Here is a 25,555-nt window from a genome sequence, read left to right as displayed (position 1 = left end):
TCGTCATTCGCAAAGAAATGACACATTCGACGACACAGCTTTGTGGGCTTCACAATCCCGCCGCCGCCGCCTTCGACAAGCTCTCACTGCATCGCAACCACAGAAACGAGTGCAATCGATGATTCCTTGGTAGAACTCCGGGGACCGGTGGCATGGCGAGTCCAGACCATGGCAACCAATATTAAGGGTGATCTCCAAACAAGAATTGGATAGCCATTCCCAATGTTGGATCTTCCCTAAGAACAGGAGGGTGCCTTGCACGAATAATAAACTACAGAACCAGGGATGGGAACATGTTTCTTCATCGCCTAGGGTATTACATTACAATCACTACGGTTACGAAGATAAGGATACAGGAACTGCGATGATGGGAAAAGGACGGGATAGGAATGGGATAGGAATAGGATGGGAATGGATGGATATATACGAGTATCATTGGGTCGACGATCACGACACAACCTACACATACCAACCAACTTTAGACTGTAGCGAAACAGCACAGCAGCGCCATTAGACTATCATATACCAAATACGTTTTTTTGTTAAAACCTGATTGCCTCCTTTTTGCCTTGTCTTTTTCGTGATCACGCCTAGTTATAATGCATGTTAGTTATACCAAGGAGTGGGTGTCTGATTCCGGATCATACGAATCTGGGGTGCTTCAACGAAACCTGCCTCCAATCGTCCGCTCCCCCTTCTGCACATGTCGAAGAGAGAAAGGGTGCATCAGCCCATGGCCTCCGCTGTCAACAAAATAAGTTTGTATTCTTGGTTCTTGTGTGTGCGTGTGCGTGTGCCCCTCCTCTCTAGATGTATGTGTGGGTGGAGGCGCGGAGCAGGTCCGGGTGGGACCCAGCGCGCGGCTGGGCGATGGGGTCGAGACAGGCAACGGAAGAAAGGGCCGGCAGTGTGTGGGACCCCGAGAGGGATGGTGTCTACTAAACTACGTACCTACTGAGAACCACCTCGTATGAGATGAAGTGGTATGGTTCGTCCCGGTCGCAGGTGTTTATTTATCTATTCCCGAGAGGGGGAAAGAACAAGCTTGAGCGGGATTCTGTTGCTTCGCTTCCTCAACTGACGGCGAGGATGGTAGGCTGGGGCAGTAGCAGGAGTGAATACCAACCTCAGCACCGGCAAGTTGTAAGTAATCTGCTTAGAGGGGGGCCTTAGTTGCCAACAACGTAAGATGGTGGTATGCTTCTTTAATGGGGGGTTTGATGGCACTGGTGTTTCGCTCTAGTCCCTCTTACACCCCCTTATGAAGTTCATATCTTTCGGGCCATTCCTTCATCTCTTTGCACGAGGTCGCCGAGTCCAGCGACTATGATGATCCTCTCGAAACTGCCGGTACCGTGACCCTGAGTGCCTTCCGGTGTGAGAAGCCCGCACTAATTTGGTAGGTAGGTATTTATTGTGCATCCAGAATGTTGACACATTGATAATGATTGAGGGAGTATCTATCTTCTTAAACGAAACAAAATATATCTAGAAGCATCATCTCCTGATTACTTCGTGCCTGACAACGCCCGCATCCCGCGCGAAAGTGACGCTGAACATAGGCACTTTGCCATTTCTGTTTGGGAAGGAAATATCTGGGGCCATGACCCGCAGCTTACCCTTACTCAGGGCCCCGCCTCTCTCTCCATCTTGGGAGTCCACGCGCCGCGCGCCGCCTACCTTTATCATATCATCTTGAACCGCCGCAACGAGTAAAACGCCAACCGCCGCGCCGGGATCCACAGCCGCTTCCGGCCGTCGAACTGCACATAGGCGGCGCCGACCGCGAGCCCCGTGAGGTGGCCCGCGTGGAGGAGGGGCATGAAGGGGATACCAAAGAAGAGGCCGTACAGCTCGAACGCGGTCAGGGCCATCAGGGCCTGCTGCGCGGGCAGGCTCCCCGGGACGAACATGATGCCGATCTCGGCGTGCGGGTTCGTCATGGCGAACGAGGCCAGGATGGCCATGATGGAGCTGCTCGCGCCTAGGCCGGCGCTGATCCGGCCCACCCGGTTGGGCCAGACGGTGGAGAGGTGGTGGCCCAGGCTGGCGGCGAGGCCGGAGCCGAGGTAGAAGGCGGCGAAGTGGCTGTGACGACACATTGGTATTAGTTGCGAGGACATCTATGAATACGAAGGATGATAAAAGTGAATGTCTGGGGGCAAGGCCTCGTTAATATTGATTGCAGCAGCTGAAAGAAGAGGTAAACGAGATACGAATATATGGTTGACTTACCTGTTGCTTCCCTGGAATATCCGGTTCTGCTGCACAGGAGGAGCGAACTGCGTCAGGGCATACATGTTGAACCCGAGATGCAGGAGACCCAGGTGCCCAAACATGGAGGTGAAGAGGGTGTAGTTCAGGGGCGAGGCGGCGACGTGGGCGAAATAATCCCACGTCCAGGGCAAGAGGTTGTTAATGGCGTAGATGCCGGCGTTGGTGCAGATGGCCGCGCGGACGACGGCGCTGGAGTCGGTGAGCCATTCGGGCTGCCACACCTCCATGCCCATGACCCGTCGCGATTGTTGTTGTTGACGGTTTTGGTGCCAATATGAGCATCGCACGTGCGTCAAGGTCCGCTCGGCTTCGAGCTGCTCGAAGGTCATGGACGACGACGAGGACGACGACAGCCAGCCGGCGCGGGAACGGCCCCTTTGGACCTCCTGGACGTCGCTGTACACCTCGTACGCCGCGCAGCCCAGGTAGGTCGCGCCGATGGCCGTGGTGCACCAGATGGTCGGGCCCAGGACGCGGACGGGCGGCAGGCGGTATGGGTCCCCCGAAGAGTAGGAGCCGTAGGTGCCGTACCGGCGCCGGGCGAAGAGGCGCGACGGCAGCTTTTGGGCCAGCCACCAGCGCAGCATCTTGAACTTTCCTTGCCGACTGGTGGGCGCTGGCAAATTGGTACGAGAGTGCGTGCGGAGGCTTGGCTATGTACGGACTAGCCGGTGGGTGGTGGTGTAAGTTGAGTTGTATCAAATCGCGGTGGAGCAAAAGGAGCGAGTGTGGGCGGATCGCCAATGGCTCTAAACTTAGGACCTGGCCTGGCTCCTCACCTGGGATCCTCCCAGGTGAACGAGTTCCGATGGTGAATTTACTGGGTGCGGGTTTTGTTTCTTCTTTTAGAGCCGGGAAAATCCTGGTGTAGAGCCGTAGTAGATTGATGATTTCGCTTTCTTCTTCTCGATATTTGAGATGCCTGAATCTCCAAGATTGGTGATGCTACCCAGACTGCATTGAAAACATGGAAGCAGATGTTATGTATCGATCACCTAATGGTTAACATGATTCGAAGGCACCAAAAGTTCTCGCCCCAACGAACCGGCCAACATGTGGCTGATAAATTAAAATGGGACCCTGTGTGGCTTGGGAGGTTCATGCAGTGCAGAAATGCAGCCAACCACTTTAGCATCCTTGACACATCGGCCAATGCAAAAGTCCCAGACTTCCAGGCCCTCCGACTAGCATCAACGTAGTATTTCGCCCAGAAAGACGCAAATCCTCTCCTGGTCCTTCAGTAACCCACCCAGCACTCAGCCCCCTTTCGTATCAATTAGGAGCTCGAAAAGGCCAAAGGCCAGACTCCCTCTCTCACCAGCGCTAGGTAATCCAACTTGCTTAGCACACCACGCCGGAGCCCAGCCCAACCCAGATCGGTGGGATGAGTTTAATGAGGAGGAGAGTGGATAGACAGGTCGCGCACGGCGGACAGTTCGGATCGTTCCATATCTGACCGCCAGCCTAAAGCGAAGTCGGCCTAGCCCCGAGGCACAGCCGGCGCCGCGGCTCGTCCTAAGCTGGCTTTCCCTCGTCTTCTGGCTGGGCAGGGGGGATTGGCCCGAACCAGGCGGAGCTTGAGACTTGACGTGTTTGAGGTTCCGCGAACACCCCCTGTCAGCCAAGCAACATCGTGCCATTCCGCCCCTCTCATTGGCCACCCCGTCCCATCGGGTCTCGAAAAGCTTAGATGGCCATGTCCATGCCCAATGCCCATGCTCCGTGATGGGGGAGAGAGAGAGAGAGAAGAAGAAGAAGTGGAATGGTGGACGAAAGGTTCATTTCAATATATTCGCAGCGCAACGCCCTAACCTACGAACGCCCGGCCAGGCTCAGCCCATCTTTTTTGATCAGATCAGTGACTGACTCTTGGAGGGCTTTCGCTTTGATACTCTCCATTTCCCTTTCCACCTCATGCCGTTTGCTGTCGGCCAACGTCTTTACATTCGTTCGTGTTCCTAGTAGGACATTTATTTTCACTTTTTTGGAGTTTGCCCTTCGTTTCTTGCCCTTGTTCCGTTTTTATTCTTCTCTATTCGTGTTGATCATGTTGTTCCACAATTTCGTTTTACTGGGCTTGGCCCCCATTGCACTGGCCAAGGTGCAGTATCTGGTAGGTTAAGCAGCAGATCTCGCATGACTGATAGACATCATGTGTCACACCAGGATGCTAACGTTAAGAAGGGTGTTGCAATTGCCGGCGGTGACTTTGGGTGTCAGATCGATGTGAGTTGCACTCTACTCTGCATATTATACGCTCTAGGCGGACAGGACATGGCCCACTGACGAACCTCTAGGGCACTTGTCCCCTATCCTCTGTCCAGTTGGCAGGCGACGGCCCTGACCAGATGAAACATTTCGTTGGTGATCTTGGGATGAACATGATGAGGCTTCGTATGCCCCCCATTCGTGTGCTATTTTCGGACTCTGGTCAACTGACCTCATGAAGCTATCTCTTGGCAATTCCTTGTCAACAACCAGCTCGGGGGCGATCTCGATGCCAACAATATGGGGAAATACGACAAGATGGTGCAGTCTTGCTTAAGCACCGGCGCTCACTGCATGATCGACATCCACAACTTTGCGCGATGGAACGGTGGTGTCATAGGGCAGGGCGGCCCAACCGATGACCAATTCGTCAGCCTCTGGACCCAACTGGCGACCAAATACGCAGCCAACGACAAGGTCGCCTTTGAGATCATGAACGAACCCCACGATCTCGACATCAATATCTGGGCCCAAACGTGCCAAAAGGTGGTCAATGCGATTCGACAAGCCGGAGCCACGTCGCAGATGATCCTGCTACCCGGAACGAATTTCGATAGCGCGGCGACGCTGGTCTCGAGTGGCTCTGCGGCCGCTTTGATGAGAATCCAAAATCCCGATGGTACTACCGACAACTTGGTGCTCGACATCCACAAGTACCTCGACGAGGACAACTCGGGAACCCATAAAGAGTGCGTTACCGACAACGTCGAGGATTTCAAGACTGTTGCCAATTTCCTCCGCGCGAGCGGCAGGAAGGGCTTGGTGAGCGAAAGCGGCGCATCAAGCGCAGCATCGGTAAGGGTATCATGTGAACTGTCGACATCTTTCTTTGCTGACTGTGCGCTCTAGTGTCTGAAAGCTTTCTGTTCGCAAAACAACTTCATCAACGCCAACTCGGATGTTTTCGCGGGTTTCGTCGGATGGGCGGCCGGAAGCTTCGATGCGTCCTATGTGCTTGGCCTGACGCCCACGAAGCAGAATGGCAAATTGGTGGACAACCAGCTGATGATGCAGTGTATCATGGCGCCGTGGAAGAACTTCTCCAACAGCACCATCGGCACGCCCCAAAAACCGTCCGTGCAGCAGCCGACCTCCCTCTCGTCGTCCAGCACCATGGTGCTGCCGCCTTCGCTGGTCACGCCGACCGGGGACATGGTGACGATACCCCTGCTGACGGCCGCGCCCACGGTCGTCTCCAAGTTCAGCACGCGGCCCATCGGCTCGGACACGGAGATGTTCATCACGACGCCGGTGTCCGAGATGACGACCATGACGAGGCTGTTCAGCGCGACCGGCGCGCCGCCCGAGATGCCGAGCCCGACCTTCCACCCGTACGCGATCAACCCGCTGGGCTCGTCTTCGCTGCAGACGACGTTGCCCAAGGCTTCGGGGACGCCTGGGACTCCTGGGGCAGGGCCGGTGGCTTCGGGGGCGGCGGCGGCGGCAGGTAAAGCAGCGGCTTGCGGACTGGTGTTTATCGGAACGCTCGTCGCTATGCTCTTATAGTAGGAAATTGCATCGTCAAAAGTCTGAATCTACAATTCGGATGTGTGTGTGTCGTTATTACTTCTGTGTTTATATTTTTGGGATGTCATTTTGCTTGAGTGGCTAAAATAGGCAGCGTTTTGACTTTGCGCGTATCGGTGATGACACCTCTGACCTTGATGGAACGGGTCCCGTAGACTATACGCCCGGGTGAAGCTGATATAGGGAACCCTTCTGCGGGACGCAGCCTTTTCTGGATCCTTCGGCTTCTGGTGCCTCTCATCAGGCAACACTATCCCGGTTGCATGTTCTCCAGATTGGAGTTGCACGAAACTGCGTGGCAGCAATTCGCGGCAAACGTCCTAAGGCCAGAATCACGCTGGACTAGGGCTGGGCTGGGCATACTATTGATACGCCGCATAAGCCTTCTATTATTATCTATTACTACGAGGAGTAGGCATATGTACCTACCTTCTCATCGTTGCTGAGTCCTATTCGGGCCCAGCACGACAAACTCGGGCTGCTTCAGCGCCTGCGCTAAGATTGGACTGCCCTGCGAAGATGTAGGTAGTCGAAAGGGGGCTCGGCCACGATATTCAGGAACTATATATGGCCTTTTGGATTCTTCTATACAAATGAAACAACCCATTTTCACTCGACTCCCATTCCACGACTGCTGCCAGATATATATCCGAGAGAACTTTATTGTTTCCACATCAGCTTCGTTTTGCCCATTCTGTGACCGCGAGAGAGAGAGCAAGAGGAAGAGGCAGAAAAAGAAAGCACTCTCGCCGCCGCCGCTGCTGACTGGGCTTGCTCGGCTATGCATGTTGTTGAAAGCGCTACTACATCTCGCGGCTACTTCTTCAGATATATGCGGTTTGCCAGGGGTGGTCGGCTCAGAGAATAGTGGTGCATATTGATGAGACGCGTTGGTGACAGGGGTCAGGGGGGTTGACTGCCGGCAGCATCTGATAAAGAGGAACGGGCGAGGATGTTGTTGGGCGGCGGATGGGCACATCTTTCGGAAGTCAGATGAGAATACAATATGTTTAAAAGGCACTGTTCTTTCGATATATCTACGAATATAGATGTAAGTGCCATTGAGATAGCTGTAGAAAGCACTCGACAAGTTGCGGGCTTTCAAATGGCATATGCCACGTTGTCCCAGGGAGTCTGCCTATCGAATCTATCATATTCGAGAGCTGATGTCGTTCATAACTGCATGCTTTCCCTACAATCATGAACTTTCTATCAATCTTGAAATATTTCTAGAATAGGCGATATGAGGTTGCCCCGCAATAGATGGTGGGGTAGAGAGACATCCCTGGAACAATGCAGTCAATTCTACCCAAGATGCACTGAAGCAGTAAGCAGAGTGCAAGGCAAGCAATCAACCTGCTGTAGCCTTGAACGGAACCTTGTAGCCCCCCCTAAAGCGCATGCTAACTGACGACTATGTACGCTAGAAGAGTAGGCCAGTTGCGGCTATACTTGTGGTGGGTGGATGGGTGGATGGGCAGTTCCAGCGCAGTGCCCCTCATTCAGCCAGGCCGGGACCCAAGACCCAAGAAAAGCTCAACCATTCCAATCTCATCAATCGGGTCGTCTGCCTGTCACCACACACGTCACCTCACCTTCCCAAGTAAACCTCCAAACCCACCGCTGCCAAGACACTCGTTTCGACTCATTGTTCATCCTCCTTTCTCACCCCCCCAAGTATACAATATCATCCCATGACTCTTGTATCTATACCTACATCATCCGATTAGGTAACATTGTGATTCTCTATTTGATTTGTTTCATTCCCAAAGGCGCTATCAGCTCCCGTTGACACCATGCCCGAGCTGTCTGAGGCCATCACTGCCATCCGCGAGGGCGCTAAGGAGAAGGACCGCTTCACCTACCTCACCATCCTGCAGTACAATGTCACCTCGCCCGAGGTCCTGCCCACCGTAAACGAGGTCTTGGAGAAAGACCCTCAACTCACCCAGGAGATTGGCTGGGACCTGGTCCAGATCCTGCTGCGCATCCCGGGCGCCGAAACATGTCTGGAAACGGTCGCGCGGCTAGGCAACCCCCGCGAGGTCATGATCAAGGTCATGGAGGCGCTGGAGCAGCTGAGCGAGGAATCAGGGGACGAGGGCGCCCTGCTGGCTCAGGCCGACGAGGCCGCGGCCGAGCAGTCGCCGAAGGACGTCGCGGCCCGGTTCATCACACTGCTCGGCATGCTGGCCATCCTACACCGGCGCATCAAGACCAAGTACCCGTCGCGGTTCCTGGGCTCGTCGCTGGTCAAGGTCACGAGGCCTACCGGCCGACGCCCGAGATGACGGCGTCCGTCATCAACCTGGTCCGCTCGCTGTCCGGGCGCAAGCGGCCGCCGCTGCCCAACCGGAAGTCCAGCATCAACGTTGCCGACCCGGATCAGGACGGCGACGCCTCCAAGAATGCCCCGGACCCCGAGGCCGAGCAGGAGGATCCGACCGAGGAGATGATGCAGGCGAAACTTCTGCAGGCCTTTGTCACGTGTATACTGCAGAGGTACATCAACGCGCATGAGATGCAATGGTCCACCCGCCTCTTGGAGAAGTACTACCCTGCCAAGAACGTTCCGGGCAGGAAGACCATGACGCAGAAGTACACCGAGGACGATACGCTACAACAGAGAGATTCCGTGGTCGGTCAGTTCGTCGTAAGTTCAAACATGATAGGAGTCGGATGCTTCATGAGACCTGGCTAATCAAGGCAAACACAGTCAATACTACGCGATTTGGGGGTTGACGACTGTTCTCAATCTTTCGTCAAGAGCATATACGAAAGGGCCAGTGGTTTCGACCCTCTGGCGAATTTCGAAGACTTTAACTCAGCCGATGAAATCAAGTTATCGCCTGGCGGCGCCGTATCCTTGATAGCATACTGGATCTTTTCGGCCGAGGTGTTCGAGGCCAACCACCCATCACCCGAGATGCACCTCTTCCCCGAGCATGCGACGCTACTGGAACGGTTCCTCGGCTCGGACGCGCAAACCGGAATTGTCCAGAACCCTGGAATTGCCGATGCGCTTTTGACCGTGGGACTGGATCTGAATCATATGAAGCGCGTCTCGGCAACCCAAGAAACCAAGTTCATGGCCTACCACCACAGCCTCACGCTCGTCAGCGTCTTCCACCCGGATCTCCACGTGCGGAATGCTGCGACAACTTATGCGGGCATCGTCTTCATTCGGACCCGGATGACCATAACCGCTTGGAGATTCTCGAAGACCTGCTGGAGAACTGCATGTTTGCCTCGCTCAAGGCCGTGGCCGTGACCTGGTTGAAGGAAGAACTCCTCGCTGCCAACAAGGAAGGCGCCAGCAGCCCGAATTCGTTCACGGGTCCCGACGTGCTCGACCACCTCCAGTACTTCATCTTCCCGGATATGCAGGAGCTGAAGGAGATGGACCAAGACGCGCTGGCGGAGTACTGGGCGCAGAACAACATCTTCCTCTCGCAGGTGGCCAATTTCGGCTATTTCCTGTTCTCGTCCGGCGGGCCGCTCCAGGGCGTGGTGCCGTCCGGCATGGGCGCCGCGGTGGAGGAGCGGTTCTTGGACCCGCTGGTGAGCGGCGCGGAGAAGTTGCAGCAGCAGGGCGGCCCCGAGCTTTTGGGGGAGGGGGAGAAGATGGAGTTGGCTATCTTGGTGGATCGACTGCGGAGTATTCCGCTATAGAGAAGAGCAGGTCTGTGATGATGGATGGGCTTCCTGGGTACTGAAGGGACGGATATGAGGTGGGCTGATGAGAGCAAGGGGGGAGAGAGATAGAGAGAGAACCCCCTTTATCCTGCTGGTGTGACGAAGCGGTACGTCGTCGCGTTAGAGCATGAGCGTACCTAGAATATGGGAATGAGACAATGAGAAGCATTATAATGAATATTTGGTTATGCACGGTGTATTGCTTCAGAACTTCCCTGGCCGAATTCGCTTGTCCGTATAGAAGACATAGATAGAGCTTTGATTAGAATTATTTTTCTTTACATAGTATTCTTTGGGCTAAGTAGACTTTATAATTACGTTTAGATAGAAATTTGACATCATGAACCGGCGTCACTTTAGGCACTAGTGGTTTAGTGGTAAAATCCATCGTTGCCATCGATGGGCCCCGCGTTCGATTCGCGGCTAGTGCAGCATATCTCTTTTTGCTTTTGTTAACAATTTTTGTTTGCTACGTATCTCACAATCTAGGAGCGTTTACCCTTGGGTCGATGCTTGCGCAAGTAAGCATCCTCCAAGTCCTTAACTGTTTTATAGTTGAGCTATGCCCCTCAAACACTCGTATAACCTTAACGAGCCCAGTAAGACTCCAGAGGAAGCAGGAATACGAAATTGAGAGTCCGGGGTTCAACCTAAAAACCTGTTATTTTGGCTAAGCCTCTGTTATTCTATCTGCAACTGAGATATAGACAGTCATCCCCCAATCAATCTGAGTTGTCTCAGGCGACGGACAAAACCACCGATGTACAGAGGATGCCGTGATGACGAGTCCCGTCATGCAGTGCATCGCTTGTGTCTTGGAATGAAAACGACAGCGCACACGGCAACTGAAATGATTGATACGCGCTTTACGGAGGGGTGGGCACTGTAATTTACAGGCAGGTCCCATGCTCAATCCGCCAGGTTCGATCTGGGGTAGAGCAGCACGATTTCGCTCCTACGACGAAGTAACTCTGTTTGCCAGGGGAGCAGTGCAATTGGGCTGTCCGGGCTGATCGCTCCGGCCGAGCCCCATGGCAAGTGGCCTAATTGGGTTTGACAGGGGCCTCCGTCAGCCTCTAGCGCCCTCCCATGCTCCCCCCAAGCCCCCCCTGCCCCCCTTGGCTAGGCCGCTATTGAATTTGTTTACAGATTACAGCACCCGCCTGGCCGCATCTGCGCTGGAGAGGTAGGGCAATCGAGATGTGATGTCATGTACTTTCACCTTTTCACCTGCCAAAAACCTTCTCTCGTGACACCTTCGAAGGGTCTTTGTTGGGCTTGGTCCGTCCGCTTGCTTTTCTGGAATCCCATACACAAACATCCATTCTTCTTAATCATTATTGCCAAATACTGGTTTCTGCAAAAAAAAAAAATATTGCCACTCTGGTAGACCAGACCTGTTTAATTCTCTACTAATACCGATCGATTGTGGATAAGATCCTCTACGAAGCACCCGTACATCCCCATAATTGCCGGAAGCTTATCCCTACCGACCACTGGAACGTCACCATTCGTCCTATTTGCCCAAAGATCAGCCAACTGGGCTGAAGACGTACCGACAGGAAAACTGATCTGGTTTTCTGAAACTAGAAAAATTCAGGTGCTTCTCCGATCACCTGCGTAAGGTATCCTACCCTCGACCTTTTGTTCGACACCGAGCCACGTCTGAGGCCAGCTGCCAAAGAGTAAGCCCAGTGCTCCGTTCGGAGTGACTGCCGGTTTCGATGCCAGGCCTTGAGTTGGACAAGCCGCCTTCGGGTCCGATCAGGCCAGACCCCTCCGACGAGACGCTACACATCACAGACACCCAGAGCGAAGACCGCCCCGGCGCCCTCGTCCGCGATGCCCACGGCAACGTTGTGTACCCAAGCCTAGTCCCGCCCGACATCACATCCCCCGTCTGCCGCCCAAGACCGCCGCCGCCGATGGCGAACATTCCCGCGCGAAAACCCCCGACGACGATGGCGCGGCCCCGTCAAGACCAAGACGGAGCCTCTAAAGTTCCCCAGCAGCAGCAAAAAGGACGAGCGCAGGCCGTCGCTCGAGGGGCAGAGGCGTTTCGTGACCGACGCGCCCCGGCACGTTGCTGCCTTCCCGGCCATTAAGCGGGCCGGGACCAACATATCCGTGCTGAACGCCGCCCTCCAGGCGCGCCGCGAGCAGGAAGATGCTAGTGACAGCTCTGACTCGTCCGCGTCCGAAGATGAGCACGAGGACCATGGGAAACGCCAGGCGGCGCACCGCTGGAACAAAGCCAAACCACGGCGAGAGAAAAGCGGAGGCGGAGCGACGATCAGTATCGCCGCTTCAAGGTCGGTAATGAAAAATACAGCACCAAGGGCAAGGTTAAGAGAGACGGGCGCTTGAAAATTACCGTCAACGATACGAGCAATACAGGCTATCTGGCCAAGGCCCTGGGAACCGCCGTCAAGAAGATTGTGCCCAAGGCCGAGAAGGGCGGGTCAGGACGGGGCAGTCCGTCACGTCTTTCCTCGGCGTCGACCACGACGTCACAGTCGGCAAAACGGCCGGAGCTGAACATCGTCATCATGGTCATTGGATCGAGAGGAGATGCGCAGCCCTTCCTCAAGATCGGAAAGGTACTTAAGGAGAACTATGGCCACCGCGTCCGTATAGCCACCCACCCAGCGTTCAGAGAGTTTGTGGAGAACGACTCGGGTCTGGAGTTCTTCTCGGTCGGGGGTGACCCTTCGGAGCTGATGGCGTTCATGGTCAAGAATCCAGGCATGATCCCGAAGCTCGAGTCCGTCAAGGCCGGCGACATTGGTCGCAGGCGCAATGCCATGGCCGAGATGTTCGATGGATTTTGGCGTGCCTGCATCAATGCCACCGACAACGAAAAAGACGAGGCCAATCTCAAGATGATGGGCAACAGATCCCCTTTCGTTGCCGATGCCATCATCGCGAATCCGCCCAGTTTCGCCCACATTCACTGCGCCGAAGCCCTGGGAATCCCGCTGCATCTCATGTTCACATTCCCCTATACCCCCACCCAGGCCTTCCCGCACCCACTGGCGAGTATCAAGAAGACCAATGTCGACCCCGGGTACACAAACTTCATGTCTTACCCGCTGGTGGAGATGATGGTATGGCAAGGACTTGGCGACTTGGTCAACGACTTCCGTGTCAATACGCTGAAGCTCGATCCCGTATCTACATTATGGGCTCCGGGTTCCACGTACCGACTCCATGTGCCATACACCTATCTTTGGAGCCCTGGCTTGGTGCCCAAACCGGAAGATTGGGGCCCAGAAATCGACATTGCGGGCTTCACTTTCCTTGATCTCGCATCCACCTTCAAACCGCCCCAGGATCTGGTCGAGTTCCTCGATGGAGGCGATAAGCCTATCTATATTGGCTTCGGTTCGATTGTGGTTGACGATGCGGACAAGTTCACCGAGATGATATTCGAGGGCGTCAAGAAGGCCGGCGTGCGAGCACTGGTCTCCAAGGGCTGGGGTGGACTAGGCGGCGATAATGTGCCAGACAACATCTACATGCTCGAGAACACGCCACACGATTGGCTATTCCCCAAGGTTCAGGCGTGCGTCATTCACGGTGGAGCTGGTACTACGGCGATTGCGCTCAAGTGCGGCTTACCCACTATGGTCGTGCCGTTCTTTGGAGATCAGCACTTCTGGGGCACCATGATTGGCACTGCCGGCGCAGGACCCGAGGCCGTGCCCTACAAACAGCTCGATGTCGACAAGCTCGCGGACGGTATCAAATATTGCCTGACGGATGAAGCCCGTGAGGCGGCGCAGAAGATCGCCAAAAGCATCGAAGCCGAAGGCGATGGCGCCAAGAACGCTGTCAAGTCGTTCCACAACCATCTGGCGTTCAGCGGGGAGGAGTCGATGTGCTGCTCCATCCTGAGCGACCGCGTGGCCGTCTGGAAGGTCAAGGACACGAGCATCAAGCTGAGTGCGGTGGCGGCAGACATCCTCGTGGAGAAGGGTCTGCTCTCGTGGCGGCGACTGCGGCTGATACGCCACAAGGAGTGGAACGATTTCGAGGGCCCGGGCGAGCCGGTCACGGGTCTCGCCGGGGCGATGAGCAGCACCATCGGCGAGTTCTTCACCGGCTTTGGCAGCGTGCCGATGCGGATTGCCCGGACGTCGACCAAGCGCACGGAGCGGAAGAAGAAGAAGGAGGCTAAGCGCCAACAGAAGCTGACGCAGAAGAAGCAGGCGGCTGAGCCGAAGACGCCGAAACCGGGCGTCCCCTATTGCCAATGGCGGTGCCGCATCCGAGTTCCCGTTTCCGAGCGATACTTTGGGCGGTGAAGTTTCTGGGATGCAGCAGCAGCAACAGCAGCAGCAGCAGCCTGAACAACAACAGAACGTGCGACCGCCCGCTCAAACACAGCTCACGAACAATTCGATCCTAACTGCTACTACTCCGGGCTTCGACAATGCCGCTGAAGAATATGGTGCGGATATTTCCAAGGGGCTGGAGAAGTCTGGCAAGGCCATTGCCCAGGCCCCGGTCGACTTGGCCATGGCCATTGCGCAGGGTTTCCACAACGCGCCCCGGCTGTACGGAGACGACACGGTGCGCCGGCCGCCGCGCGTCACGGGCATCAAGTCGGGCCTGCAGGCCGCGGGCCACGAGTTCGTCTTTGGCATGTACGACGGCATCACGGGCATCGTGCGGCTGCCGGTCAAGGGCGCGAAGCAGGACGGCGTCGGAGGCGCGCTCGGTGGCGTGGCCATGGGGTTCGGTGGGCTGGTGTTGAAGCCGATCGCGGCGCTGGTGTCGCCGTTCGGGGTACACGCTCAAAGGCGTGTCGAAGCAGCTGGAGCGGCGGCACAACCCGGCGCGGTACGTGCGGCGCGCGCGCATCGTGCAGGCGCAGCGGGACCTGTTGAACCTGCGGCCGCCGGAGCGCGCGGCGCTGTCGGAGGAGACGTACCGCGGGTACGACGTGATGCGGCAGCTAGGCGAGCTCGTGCTGCGGGAGAATGGGAAGCGGAGCATTGCGGCGCGGCTGCATCGGCGGCCGCATATGCATTATCATCATCATGATCGCAATGACGGCGGCACTGGCAACGATAAAGATACGGGTAGTAGTCCTGCTGGTCCTGGTGAGAAGTACGGCTTGGAGCTGGGCGAGTGGGGCCGGGGCCAGGCGTTTGAGAGCGTCGAGCTGGCTGAGAAGGCCATTGCGGCTGTCAAGAATGGGGAGCACATCAATGCGGTGCTGGGCAAGTCGCGCAAGAGCGCAGATCAGCGCGTTGCTAGCCGAGGGGGTGCCAGTACTACCAACAACAAGGGTGGTAGCAGGAGGTTGTCGAGACAGCAGGAAGGGGATGAAGGTGAGGAAGAGGAGGAGACAAGGATAAATGAGGTGGAGGAGAGTAAAGAGGAGAACAAGAAGAAGGTGGTGGGCGAGGTGCAGCGCGAGGCGGCACAGAACGCGTCGCGGGCGGTGCGCGAGGACGTCGAGGGCGAGCGGGTGGCGCCGAATCGGCAGGATACGCGGCCGGTTGGGGTGGGGGATGGGGTGGATGGGATGTAAGAGGATGAGGGGGGTGGACAAGGCAAGGCAAGGTCTTGTGCGTATGAGGAGAAGGAGTACAAGAGAGATACACTCCCGGTTCCTCTCCCTTCTGATCTCCGGATTGGAAAGATGGAAGGATGAATGCATGTTTGGAGTAGGGGGGGGGGGATGGATACACACGGGGTCGACAGCACTGGTATCCATATCGTTATTTTGTTTTGTTGTTTTTGTATTGTTTCCTGTTGATGGATACCCCCTTTGTTGTTTTCTGGTTCTTACTTCGATTCCCCTCTGACTGAAGTACGTACGTAAAGCTACACCGGGTAACGCAACGTTCTACTCTAGTAGTTGTTTTGTCTTTGTTAAAGAATATAATTAATGTGTTATTCATCTACCAAGTTGATGTGCGAGATGCTTCGAGTCAAGTGAGACTCGGCTGGGAAAGCTTGGGTGAAGTACGGATCTTGGGCGGCCATGTTCTTGTGAGGGTTTACCTATGAATGCGTGGCCATGCAATTTGGGGGTTTGAAGTATGAAAGGGGGCGTGTATGACACAGTATCCAATCCCTGGGTTATGCGATATCACACAGGAGGCCATGTATGGTACAGTTAGTTGTGTATACTGTTCGGTGTCATCGTGGCACGGAAACTACCTACATCTTGTTGCTACGCGTCAGGTGATTGGGCATGTAGCTAATGTCGGGCATGGTAGAAGAGCAAGGGCAAGAGTCTTTGCTCATGGCGAGCGAGGCTTTCCATGACGGGAAAGGTTGATTGATGGTATGCCACTGGGGAAGGACGGAGAGAAGCATTGAGCCCCATACCCCTAAGGTAAGTGGGTACTTAGGTATGTAGTGATTAGAACATCTTATACTTGTTTGGTCTTAATGAGCCATGGCTAGCTTAAGGTATTTATTCGGCGGAGCTCATGTCAATATCCTCTTCTGCGGCTGCAAGAGCTTTCTCAACCGAACTAGGTTACTCACTGTTTTGTGTTGAACGCAAGGTGTCGTGGGCCGATGATTGGACGGGTGAAGTTGCAAAATCGTCGAGAACCAGGGCAGTAAGCGACGCCGACAATGATATTGCATTTAACATTCTGGGGATACGTGCGTCCACCCAGGACCATGGCTAGCAGGAAAGCAAGTTGCGTGAAATAATTCTGGTATAGATAGATAGGTTAGGTGTGCTTGATACACATAAGTTATTGAGTTAAATAAGTCTCAACTATTTCACATCAGGCCTACAACTGTTCCAGAGGCACTAGTGGTTTAGTGGTAAAATCCATCGTTGCCATCGATGGGCCCCGTTCGATTCGCGGCTAGTGCAATAATTTCTTTTTGCTTTTTCTCATTCTATTCTGTATCATCATCAGCTTTCTGGCCCCTTGATTTCTTTTTCATGTGTCTTTTTCTTGTATTCTTGCCAGTGGCTTGACTTCTTGGTGCAGCACCTGCAATTAACAATTCTTTCCTTAAAAGATCTTCTGAAGTTCTCGTCAAGTCTCTCGTTACGATGGGACGATGTGGCACTGAAGCAAGAATATATACGTTGCCTATTTACTTGGGCATACCTGACACCTGTGCCGTGGTTCCCACTTCCGTTCCTTGACACCCCGGTCTTGGACACAGTGGACCGGCGATGGAACCATATGAGCGTTGACCGTGGTACTCCGGGGAGAAAGATCAGGGTTACTTACACATCAGCTGGTAGCTGTGTAAGACATTGGCTTCGGAACATTGGGGCGGTCTTGCAAGTGTCCGTCCTGCTTATGCGACGGTGTGTGACACCGAGAAACCAGTCAGTATTGCATTCGAGCTGCTGCTGCTCGTAGGGAATGCCTGAGAATGGCCGACGGGTCGGGGCTTTCAGCTTTCCAGGGCAGGCTTACGAAAGAGGATACTTGCAGGCGGATGGCCGCAGAAACATCAAGTGGGTTTGCGTAGAGAGTGCGAGCCTCATCATCGCTACCCAAGCAGCCAGTGTTGGAGCACGTACGACAATTTTGTCCTGAAGATTACGTAGGTTTACGTACTGTATTAATTGACCTTAAAATTGCACACCACAAGAGCCGGTGCTGGTTGCCGATATTCACAAACGATCCCGACGGGAGGCTGTTTAGGCGCACGACTTGGTTATGGGATTTTGGAAGAAGGAGTTGGGGTGTGATGCTCACAAATGGTGAAATCTCCGTTGGAAAGGCGGGAAGAGCGGACATGGTTTATACACACAGAGTTGCGAAGGTTTCTGGGTGCTTCTGAAATAGGTTTCTCTTAAAAGCAGGTAAAATTGACTGATACTATCGCCATCTGCAACGTCGTCCACTTCCGCTTCAACACCTCAAGGCTAGGATATTATCCTTATAAGCTAAACACTTTCGGCAGATTTCTTGTCGTTAATGGTAGTCTTGTTAATGCAGGAATTAGATCATTCAGGAGGACCATGTGGAAACCTATTCTAGTTCGCCCTATACTTTCTTAATTAAAAGGTTTAGGTATTGCCCGTCTCCATATAAATGACTATCGGATATCAGAGAGACGCAAGTTTAAGATATATAATTTCCATTTTTATGTCTTGAACTTCTCACAAATGGTATCCTGAAACTTGATTCCGTGTCTCTGAGATTGCCTACAGTACATCACTTTGCAAACTTCGATTGGAATCCTACACCAGACGAGGTCATCATGCTCTTTTTAATAGCATCTCATCCGATTTCCTGGTTTCTCATTTCCGCCATCCTATTCTACCATGCTATCCAACGCGAGGCTGGAATGCCACGTTATGTGCTGAGCCTGGCACACATCGCTGCCATGATTAGCTGCTTAGGACAAGCGCACTCCCACCCATCCTTTTGGCCTGATTTATGGGTCATGGCGGTGCTGCAAGTATTCCTGAACACAAGCTCGTTACTACTCCGAGACATGGTGGTATTACCTTTGGGGTCTTTACCCCCTGGCGTGCGCATCAAAGCCATGCTTCGCACTGGTGCGAACCTCCGACGGCTCCAACTGACCGACGGCAACACGGCGGCCCCATCCACTGCTAGTCTATGGCGGTTCGCGATCCTGAGATGTTGCCGCATGGCAGTCATGTATACCGTATACAGCATATGTACGGCCTTGCACACAATACTCCAGGACTTCTCGCGATCGGGCCGGAATCTGGGCTTGTTGTCCGACCCGTGGGCCTTGGGTCTTCGAGCCTACATGTCCGTGGAATTCTTCATCTACAGCCATGCGGTCCTGACAGGACTCCATGACCTGGCGGCGCTGATCGGCGTTTCCCTCCTCGGCTGGGACCAACCCCAGGACTGGCCGCCGCTCTTTGGCGACATAACCGAGGCCTACACGCTCCGCCGGTTCTGGGGCGTCTACTGGCACCGTCTGCACGTGGCCTCCCTGAGTTCCTTCATGCCTGCTGCCCTCCGAAGCGGCCCAGCCGCCGGGTTAAAAAATGACAAAAGACGACTGAAATCGGCTGCGCTGAGAACGCTCGTGATCTTCACCTTGTCTGCGCTCGTCCATGCGGCGGTCGGCTGGTTCATCATGCGGGACAGCAGCAGCTTTGTGGGCGGCGACGTTTGCTTCCTCCTTCTCAACGGGGCGGTCTGTGTGCTGGAGCGGGTCGTGGAGAGGCGGCTGGGGAGGGCCGTTCCTGGTGGGGTCAGGGGTTGGTGGTTCCGGCCGCTCGGGTATGTCTGGGTCTTGCTCGTGTTCTTGTGCGTCGCGCCGGCGTGCTTGTACCCATGGATCTACAGCTACTAGGTCAGGGATGGTTAGGCGGATCGGGCCGTCGGTAGGTAATTTACCATGTTGCAGCTAAACAATATTACATACCAATCAGTTGTGACCATCAGCGCGCGTTCGGGTAGAGAAGAATCCCTGTGCCGGGCCGAACACCCGGTATAACCAGTAGGGTTTCATTGATGTTTAACGATTAGAAAAGCCTACAAGCTATCTATATTGTTTGAAATAATAGTATAACTATACTATTATAGAAATCTTAGTATGCATGTTTCATGCCTCAGCTGTACTCTTATAGCCATGATTTATTCATAATCCGATTGCTTTCCCCCTCTGATCGACACGTAGATGCTCTACTAAATTGTACCTGACTGCGTTACGAGGATCAGAAGTTGTCTAAGAAAAAGAGGCAGTGTGCGGTCTAGATGTTACCGATCTGTCGGTCTGCGTGTCAGCGCTTGCTAGATTTGCTAAATAAGACCAATGGGAACGCAAACATTGGTTAATATTGGTTGTACTATATATATGTACGTGTTGGTGTCTTTTCTTGTGTCTCTTCTGCATTTCCTTGATAACGAGTAGTTCTTGTCCTTGGCGCCAGTAGTCGTAGTAAAACGTATACCAGAACGAGGTTGCCGCAACTTTGGGACCAAGAAATTCAGAAACGGGCGAGTGGTATAGTGTGCAAAGGGCACGGCAGGCAATGTACAGATTGGCTGCAGTCAGGATATCCACGATTGCCTCAATGGTACCGAGTCTGGCATCATTCTGAGAGGTTCCATAAGGTATGTAATAGTTTGATAGGTCGTTACTGCAGGTATGAGTGAGGTTGCATGTCTACGCCTCTCTTCGAAGGAAGATAAATGGCAAAGAGCTGAACTTATAACCAATGGAAGCAACTGTTGCTGGGTCAACACCTTTAGCACTCTCCCCTTTTTTCTCCGATTCGATTCTTTCCAGTCGGTCACTATAAGCTGCATGATGCACGCTGTGCCATTTCAAGCTATCAAGAAGCACATAATGCTAGTAAGTAGTAAGCGTCGGAATTGGTGGACCGTGTTGCCTTATTCTGTGGCTCCCTTGGATATTCAATAGTGTAGGTTGTGCGGTTACACCATGCTCCAAAAATAAAGACGGATCGAGCTGAAAAAGTCCTCCCGGTAGAGGACCCCTTCTTCATGTATGTCATCATGGGCCATGTAGGCTCGAGGCAGGCACACGTCTTGCTCGCAGGATGCGGCTCCCAATGCCGCTGGGTGGCTTGAAAGTGGGACGCGTGACGATGGAGTGGCATAGGTTACATACATACTCCTCGGGCTATCTATCGGTGACGATATCGCTGCGACGCGCACGCCAGCCCAGCAATTTTTCGAGGGCTCAGTGCAGGGCCGAGGCATCTTCAGGGCAGTGCTATGTACTATCTTTAGCCCGACCAAGCCCTATTTTGGTCGTTGATGACAGTGTGCTCCAGTTGCCCGTCGTCGCAGGTGGGCCGGCTTTCCAGCTACCAGTCGTTCGTCCATGGTACTGGGTTTATGTGGGGGAACATCTGGGCCGAGCTCAACGCTTGCCGGCTCTCGGGAAGCGACGAGAGGTGGTAGGCGGGCCGATTTACGCGATGATTACTCCTTTTTCCTCTTGGTGATGAATAAGATCGAGTATTTCTCCCAATGATTCATGATTCATTTGCAATTAGGAGCTTGGCGACTCGTGCGTTACGGTCCTTCCCACGACGCTTCTGCGCCCCTGCCGCAGCTAGTACCGAATTCGAATCGAGTCGCATACCGGATATGTCATTGGACACTGGCTATCGATGCGAGGCGGCTCTACCCGTCCCATCGTCAGTAATTGTCAGCGGACGATTGGGCCTGTGGCGTGGGCCAAGTTTTCTTTTTCTTCTCTGATTTTTCCGCAACGTTGAGTTGTTCTTCGGCTACAGGATGACGTGGTTTCCCTTTCTTTTCTTTTCTTTTCTCTCCTCCCCCCATGATATTGTACTACTGCAGACAGGCATTTCGGCATACATGGTAGCCACCAATCAAACCTGCCCCCCTGCCTCGTTTGCGCTGGGTGGGGTCTTTTTCTCGCAGAGTTAGTGTACCGGCTGGTTCAAGGGCCGATCATCTTAATCAATCGACTCACGATGACCGAGGCCCAATGGTAGAGCACCTAACCCGATTCCCACTTTCATCCGCACATCCATCTTCTGAGAAACATTACTAGGCGGCGACGCTTATGATGAGCCCTGACTCCTGACTCTTGCCAGCCTGCTGTGCGACAGCAGCACCACTGCGTTTCTATGAGGACATGCTACAGGGCTATTTGTTTCCTTACTACATACATGCTTCCCTTGGACAGGATGACTTACTTAGACATGTGCGGTACAGATGTATTGACAGGCGGAGACTGCCTACACCCTGGTTTGTGCGTGCATACAGACACATCCCCGGACCAGCTGGGCCATCTTGGCTATCCCACCCCTGCCCCTCTTCTCCTGCCATGCCCCCGTATTCTGGCCCCCCGTACATGCATGTACGGGTCGTCGGGTGGCAGCGCCTTTCCAGGGCTCTCTCTTCTTCCCTGTTCTTTTTTTCGTCTGTCTCAGAACACGCGTGGGTACGCGCCGGTAGGGTGCCACTACACATGCAGCATTTCCTCCTCCCTCCTCCTCGTTGTTTAGTTAATTGCACAGTTACATTTTGATGGGCGACATATTGAGGAGAAGAGAGGGGACAAGGCAGCGTGCTGTTATTGACAGCAGCTGAAGAATCTGCGGACGTTGCATTATACTGCTTATGACTTGCAGAAACGAATCACTTGGGAAGAGCCGAGCCCTCCAGCCGGGAGCGTCTCCGTGCAGTGCGACTGTCGATTGCATGCAAGTATATCTATGTGTGTATCACATATCACCTCTACCTGAACTGGCCATTCATACTTCGCCTACTCCTAGCCCCGTCCCTCAGTACCACTCAATCGATTCCCTGGTTTACTTCACTTTCACTCCCCACCCCACCACCACCGTCGCATATTCGACTCGTTTCGGCATTTGTATTTGCTGCCAAACGGGCGCCAACCAACTAATGCCAAGCCGCTTCATTTAGCCATCGCGTCTGTTCCTACGATTTATAGTATATAAGTGCAATCTCGGCGCGTGAGCATACTTGGTATATAAGAAAGGCAGTCATCGTCATCAGTCATTTACATATGGACTCGCTAAGAATGGATCGCTATCCGCCCGAGTCCGCTCCACCACGCGCCGCCGTCTCGTCTTCGGGCGCCGCGTTCAACCCCCCTTCTTTGCTGCCCGAGACTTCGAATGCTTCGGCGACGACTACTTCGACAGAGTCGTTCCACCCGCCGCCGCCGCCACCGCCGAATGCGTCCATGTCAGTAGCCTCGACGCCCGCCAACGACTCGCGCGCGCCATCTGCAACCGTTCCGGCGGCCTGTCTCGCTTGCGTAAGTAGCGTGCGGACTACTAGAACTACTAGTACCATTACCACCCCCATCGTCATGCTTTGCTCTACTGTCCCCCTTTCTCGAAGTTGTTGACCTGGAAGCTGATGAGCCGTGACAAATAAAGAGGTCCAAACATCTCAAGTGCGACGGGCTCAATCCGTGTACACGATGCAAGGCCAGCGACAGCTTGTGCCAGTACATCGCTTCCCGGCGTGGCTACAAAGGCCCTAGAAGGAACACGGCCCAGAACCCAAACAAACGACATGCTTCCGATTCGCCCCCCTCCGCCGGTGGCGACAGCTGCCCCATGTTGCTCGGCGCGACTGTGACGACATCGGCGCCGACGATGACGGCCTACAATTCCGTGCTGGGTCTGCCGGAACTCCCGGTATCGTCCCCCTTCGTGGCCACGCCTGGCTTCTCGGGCCTCCAGCTGTACAGAAACCCCTACCTTGACCCGGTGAGCGGGGCCCTAATGGAGTTCAGCAACCAGCCGAGGCCGCCGCAGACGCTGCCCGAGCGCTGCGTCGACTCCTTTTACCACCACTTCTTCCCGGGCCACCCGTGCGCCCTGCCCAAGCCGCACCTGCTGCTTCTCGCGAAGGAGCGAAACCTGGAGCCGCTGCTGGCGGCCATGCGGTGGGCGGGTTCGCTGTACTTGCAGAACGAGGTCGGCCCGGCTCGCGCCACCTTTTTTGACGAGGCCATGCGGCTCGTGTACGCGCCCGACGTGGCCAAGGACGGCTTCCTCGTGCAGGCCATGGTGATCCTGCTGATCGGGCTCGACGGTAGCTGCGAGAACGACAAGGCCCGGGACCTGCTCTCGGACGTCGAGCGCATCGCCATCGAGATCGGGCTCTACCAGCGCGCCTACGCCACCAACCACGGCCAGGGTGACGCCGTGCTTGAGGAGAGCCTGAGGCGGACGTGGTGGGACCTGTTCATCGTCGACGGCATGGTAGCTGGCGTCCATCGGCAGACCAACTTCCTCCTATTCGATATCGTTGCCGACGTGGCCCTACCATGCGAAGAACACGAGTACCTTTCAGGAGTAAGTGCAGCACTGACTCCGTGTGTCCTATTTTGTTTGTTTGCTCGCGTGCACTAATCGTACCACTCTGTAGTTTATCCCACGACCCATGTATCTGGAGGATTTCGACGACCAGCTATTTAGTGGAGAGGAGCGAGAGTTCTCCTCGTTCGCCTACCGAGTTGCATCCATCCGGAATCTGGGTCGCATGATGCGGTTGCCCGAAAGCGTCTTCCCCGGAGACGAGAATGTCGATCGGATAGAGGTGTTACTATCGAACTGGAGGATGCATCTACCGGAGTCCAAGCGGGACTGTTTGAACAAAGACGGCCAACTCGACGAGATGATGTTCCAGGCGCATATGATCAACCATGCGTAAGTATATGCCCCTACCTCTTATCTTCGATCTCTCTGATTGAGCCCTTTTCTCCCTACCTTTAGCTGTACGATTATCCTGCACCAGCCGCACTCGCAGCTCGACTCGTCGCCGGCCCGGGACGTGACGGCGTGCGCGCCGCACCAGATGGTCAAGAGCGGCGAGCACTTCAACACGCACACGAAGCACATCATCACGGCGGCGTGCGCGATCAGCAAGATGGTGACGTACGCGGTGCCCATCACATGCCACACGCACTTCTTCACGTGCGTGCTGACGCTGTCGTCGATCGTGCACCTGAGTAAGTGGGCACTGTACTTTGTGCAGAACGACGAGGACCTGCGGCAGCAGATTCGGTTGAATATTGGCGCCCTTAACAAGCTGAGTAGCGTCTGGCGGGCCGCGGGGCGGGCGTCGGGCCAGGTTAAGGGTGTCGCGCAGGAGATCTACCGGGCGAAGAAGGTGCAGCAGAACAATGCGTCGCTCTGGGTCGGGTACACGCAGGAGGAGATTGTGAGCTCCATTGCGTCGGATGAGAGTATTATGAGCGATATCAACACCATGCTTCAGCCGGGGAGTTGATGATGGGTATGGCGAGCGACGGGTTCAGCCATGATAGATGTGGGTTGCCGAAGGGGAGTGAGTTCGGTGGGATTTCGATTTCAACATTTCTTCTTGGACCGATATAACCAAAACATACCTCTGCGAAGAACAGGGCAAGCCTGTTTCTGGAAAACGGGATCTCGAAAAGGGCCTTTTTATATTGTGTTTTAAAATGTGGAATGGGGGTGGTATGGATCATAAGACACAAAGGAGCACGATGTAACAATATCTGGACGGAGTTTTGTGTCGAGTCTGGAAGGATGATGATCCTTCAACACAGCAGCATTTTGGCTTTTTCCCCCGGATGTTGAGAGTTCAAGACGGCAGAGAGAAATATACTTATAGGCAAAATCTTTACGGAACATACCTTACTTACGTACGCGTCTATAATATGTGATCCATTTCGTTTTGCGTCTTGTCATATATATGTGCATGCAATCTCCCCCCTGCTTCACGCTGCGCTGGTTTCTTTTTTCTGGTTGGTTTTCTGGCTATTGCTAATGCCCGCATCGTATAACGCCATGCTTGTTGGTCATATCCATTGTCCTAAATCAGTGACATATTATACGAGGCGTGCATCAAAAGGAGAGATACTACTGGCATGCGTTGTGCGGCTGAAAAAGGGTCGTCGGAGTCGTAATGAGAGGAGGGCGCTGTGTGGTGGTCGCCGTGCTCGGGCTTCTGGCTGGGATTTAAGGGTCCCCTATTGGACAGTTTTAGTGGGTGCTGAAGGGCCAGACGGCGATTGAATGGGTTTACGGGGGAGCTAGCTAACCTAGGGACGGCTCGGCGAACTTGCGGGGGTAGCAGCCAGAGGTCGCCGTCTAAGATTTCGAGGGGCGAGCATTCTCATGATTAATGAATACTACTCTTTGAATAGGAGAGATGTAGACTGCCAGATGAATGTTATAGTGAGTTTGCAGGCTGGTAGGTTCTTCGTAGCTGTGAGCACCGAAATGGACCTCAGTGTCAGCTTGGTGCCCGGGAAGTGGACATGCGTTTTCGTCGGCGTCCATCTCTGTCTGAACCCATGTATATGCGCTCGATATATT

The 25,555-nt window shown here is 54.3% G+C and overlaps 6 protein-coding genes across 6 annotated transcripts; 5 read left to right on the top strand and 1 right to left on the bottom strand.

Moving 5' to 3' along the window:
• Window positions 1-1,685: 1,685 nt before the first annotated feature.
• PG994_010017 (uncharacterized protein) lies at window positions 1,686-2,864 on the bottom strand (the record flags this gene model as incomplete). The annotated part of the gene is made up of 2 exons (XM_066861426.1): window positions 1,686-2,088; window positions 2,236-2,864. The coding sequence occupies 2 exons, from the start codon at window positions 2,862-2,864 to the stop codon at window positions 1,686-1,688; spliced, it is 1,032 nt and encodes a 343-aa protein (XP_066710536.1).
• A 1,460-nt stretch (window positions 2,865-4,324) lies between these two features.
• PG994_010016 (glycoside hydrolase family 5 protein) lies at window positions 4,325-6,051 on the top strand (the record flags this gene model as incomplete). Its single annotated transcript, XM_066861425.1, has 5 exons — window positions 4,325-4,390; window positions 4,462-4,503; window positions 4,575-4,671; window positions 4,727-5,340; window positions 5,395-6,051. 5 exons carry the CDS (start codon window positions 4,325-4,327, stop codon window positions 6,049-6,051), a joined length of 1,476 nt encoding a protein of 491 aa, XP_066710535.1.
• A 1,817-nt stretch (window positions 6,052-7,868) lies between these two features.
• On the top strand, window positions 7,869-9,744 carry PG994_010015 (uncharacterized protein; the record flags this gene model as incomplete). Its single annotated transcript, XM_066861424.1, has 4 exons — window positions 7,869-8,330; window positions 8,360-8,725; window positions 8,789-9,247; window positions 9,286-9,744. The coding sequence occupies 4 exons, from the start codon at window positions 7,869-7,871 to the stop codon at window positions 9,742-9,744; spliced, it is 1,746 nt and encodes a 581-aa protein (XP_066710534.1).
• Window positions 9,745-11,492: 1,748 nt separating this feature from the next.
• PG994_010014 (uncharacterized protein) lies at window positions 11,493-15,310 on the top strand (the record flags this gene model as incomplete). The annotated part of the gene is made up of 5 exons (XM_066861423.1): window positions 11,493-11,666; window positions 11,749-12,080; window positions 12,101-14,009; window positions 14,044-14,559; window positions 14,585-15,310. The coding sequence occupies 5 exons, from the start codon at window positions 11,493-11,495 to the stop codon at window positions 15,308-15,310; spliced, it is 3,657 nt and encodes a 1,218-aa protein (XP_066710533.1).
• Window positions 15,311-18,264: 2,954 nt separating this feature from the next.
• PG994_010013 (uncharacterized protein) lies at window positions 18,265-19,056 on the top strand (the record flags this gene model as incomplete). Its single annotated transcript, XM_066861422.1, has 1 exon — window positions 18,265-19,056. The coding sequence occupies one exon, from the start codon at window positions 18,265-18,267 to the stop codon at window positions 19,054-19,056; it is 792 nt and encodes a 263-aa protein (XP_066710532.1).
• A 3,198-nt stretch (window positions 19,057-22,254) lies between these two features.
• PG994_010012 (C6 transcription factor) lies at window positions 22,255-24,482 on the top strand (the record flags this gene model as incomplete). The annotated part of the gene is made up of 4 exons (XM_066861421.1): window positions 22,255-22,494; window positions 22,619-23,545; window positions 23,619-23,899; window positions 23,966-24,482. 4 exons carry the CDS (start codon window positions 22,255-22,257, stop codon window positions 24,480-24,482), a joined length of 1,965 nt encoding a protein of 654 aa, XP_066710531.1.
• Between the last annotated feature and the right edge of the window lie 1,073 nt (window positions 24,483-25,555).

The sequence above is a fragment of the Apiospora phragmitis genome (genome assembly GCF_038363925.1).
Source record: "Apiospora phragmitis strain CBS 135458 chromosome Unknown utg000010l:1.0-9815664.0:1.0-9183399.0, whole genome shotgun sequence".
Taxonomy (NCBI): Eukaryota; Fungi; Ascomycota; class Sordariomycetes; order Amphisphaeriales; family Apiosporaceae; genus Apiospora; species Apiospora phragmitis.
This window is presented reverse-complemented; position numbering and strand designations above follow the sequence as displayed.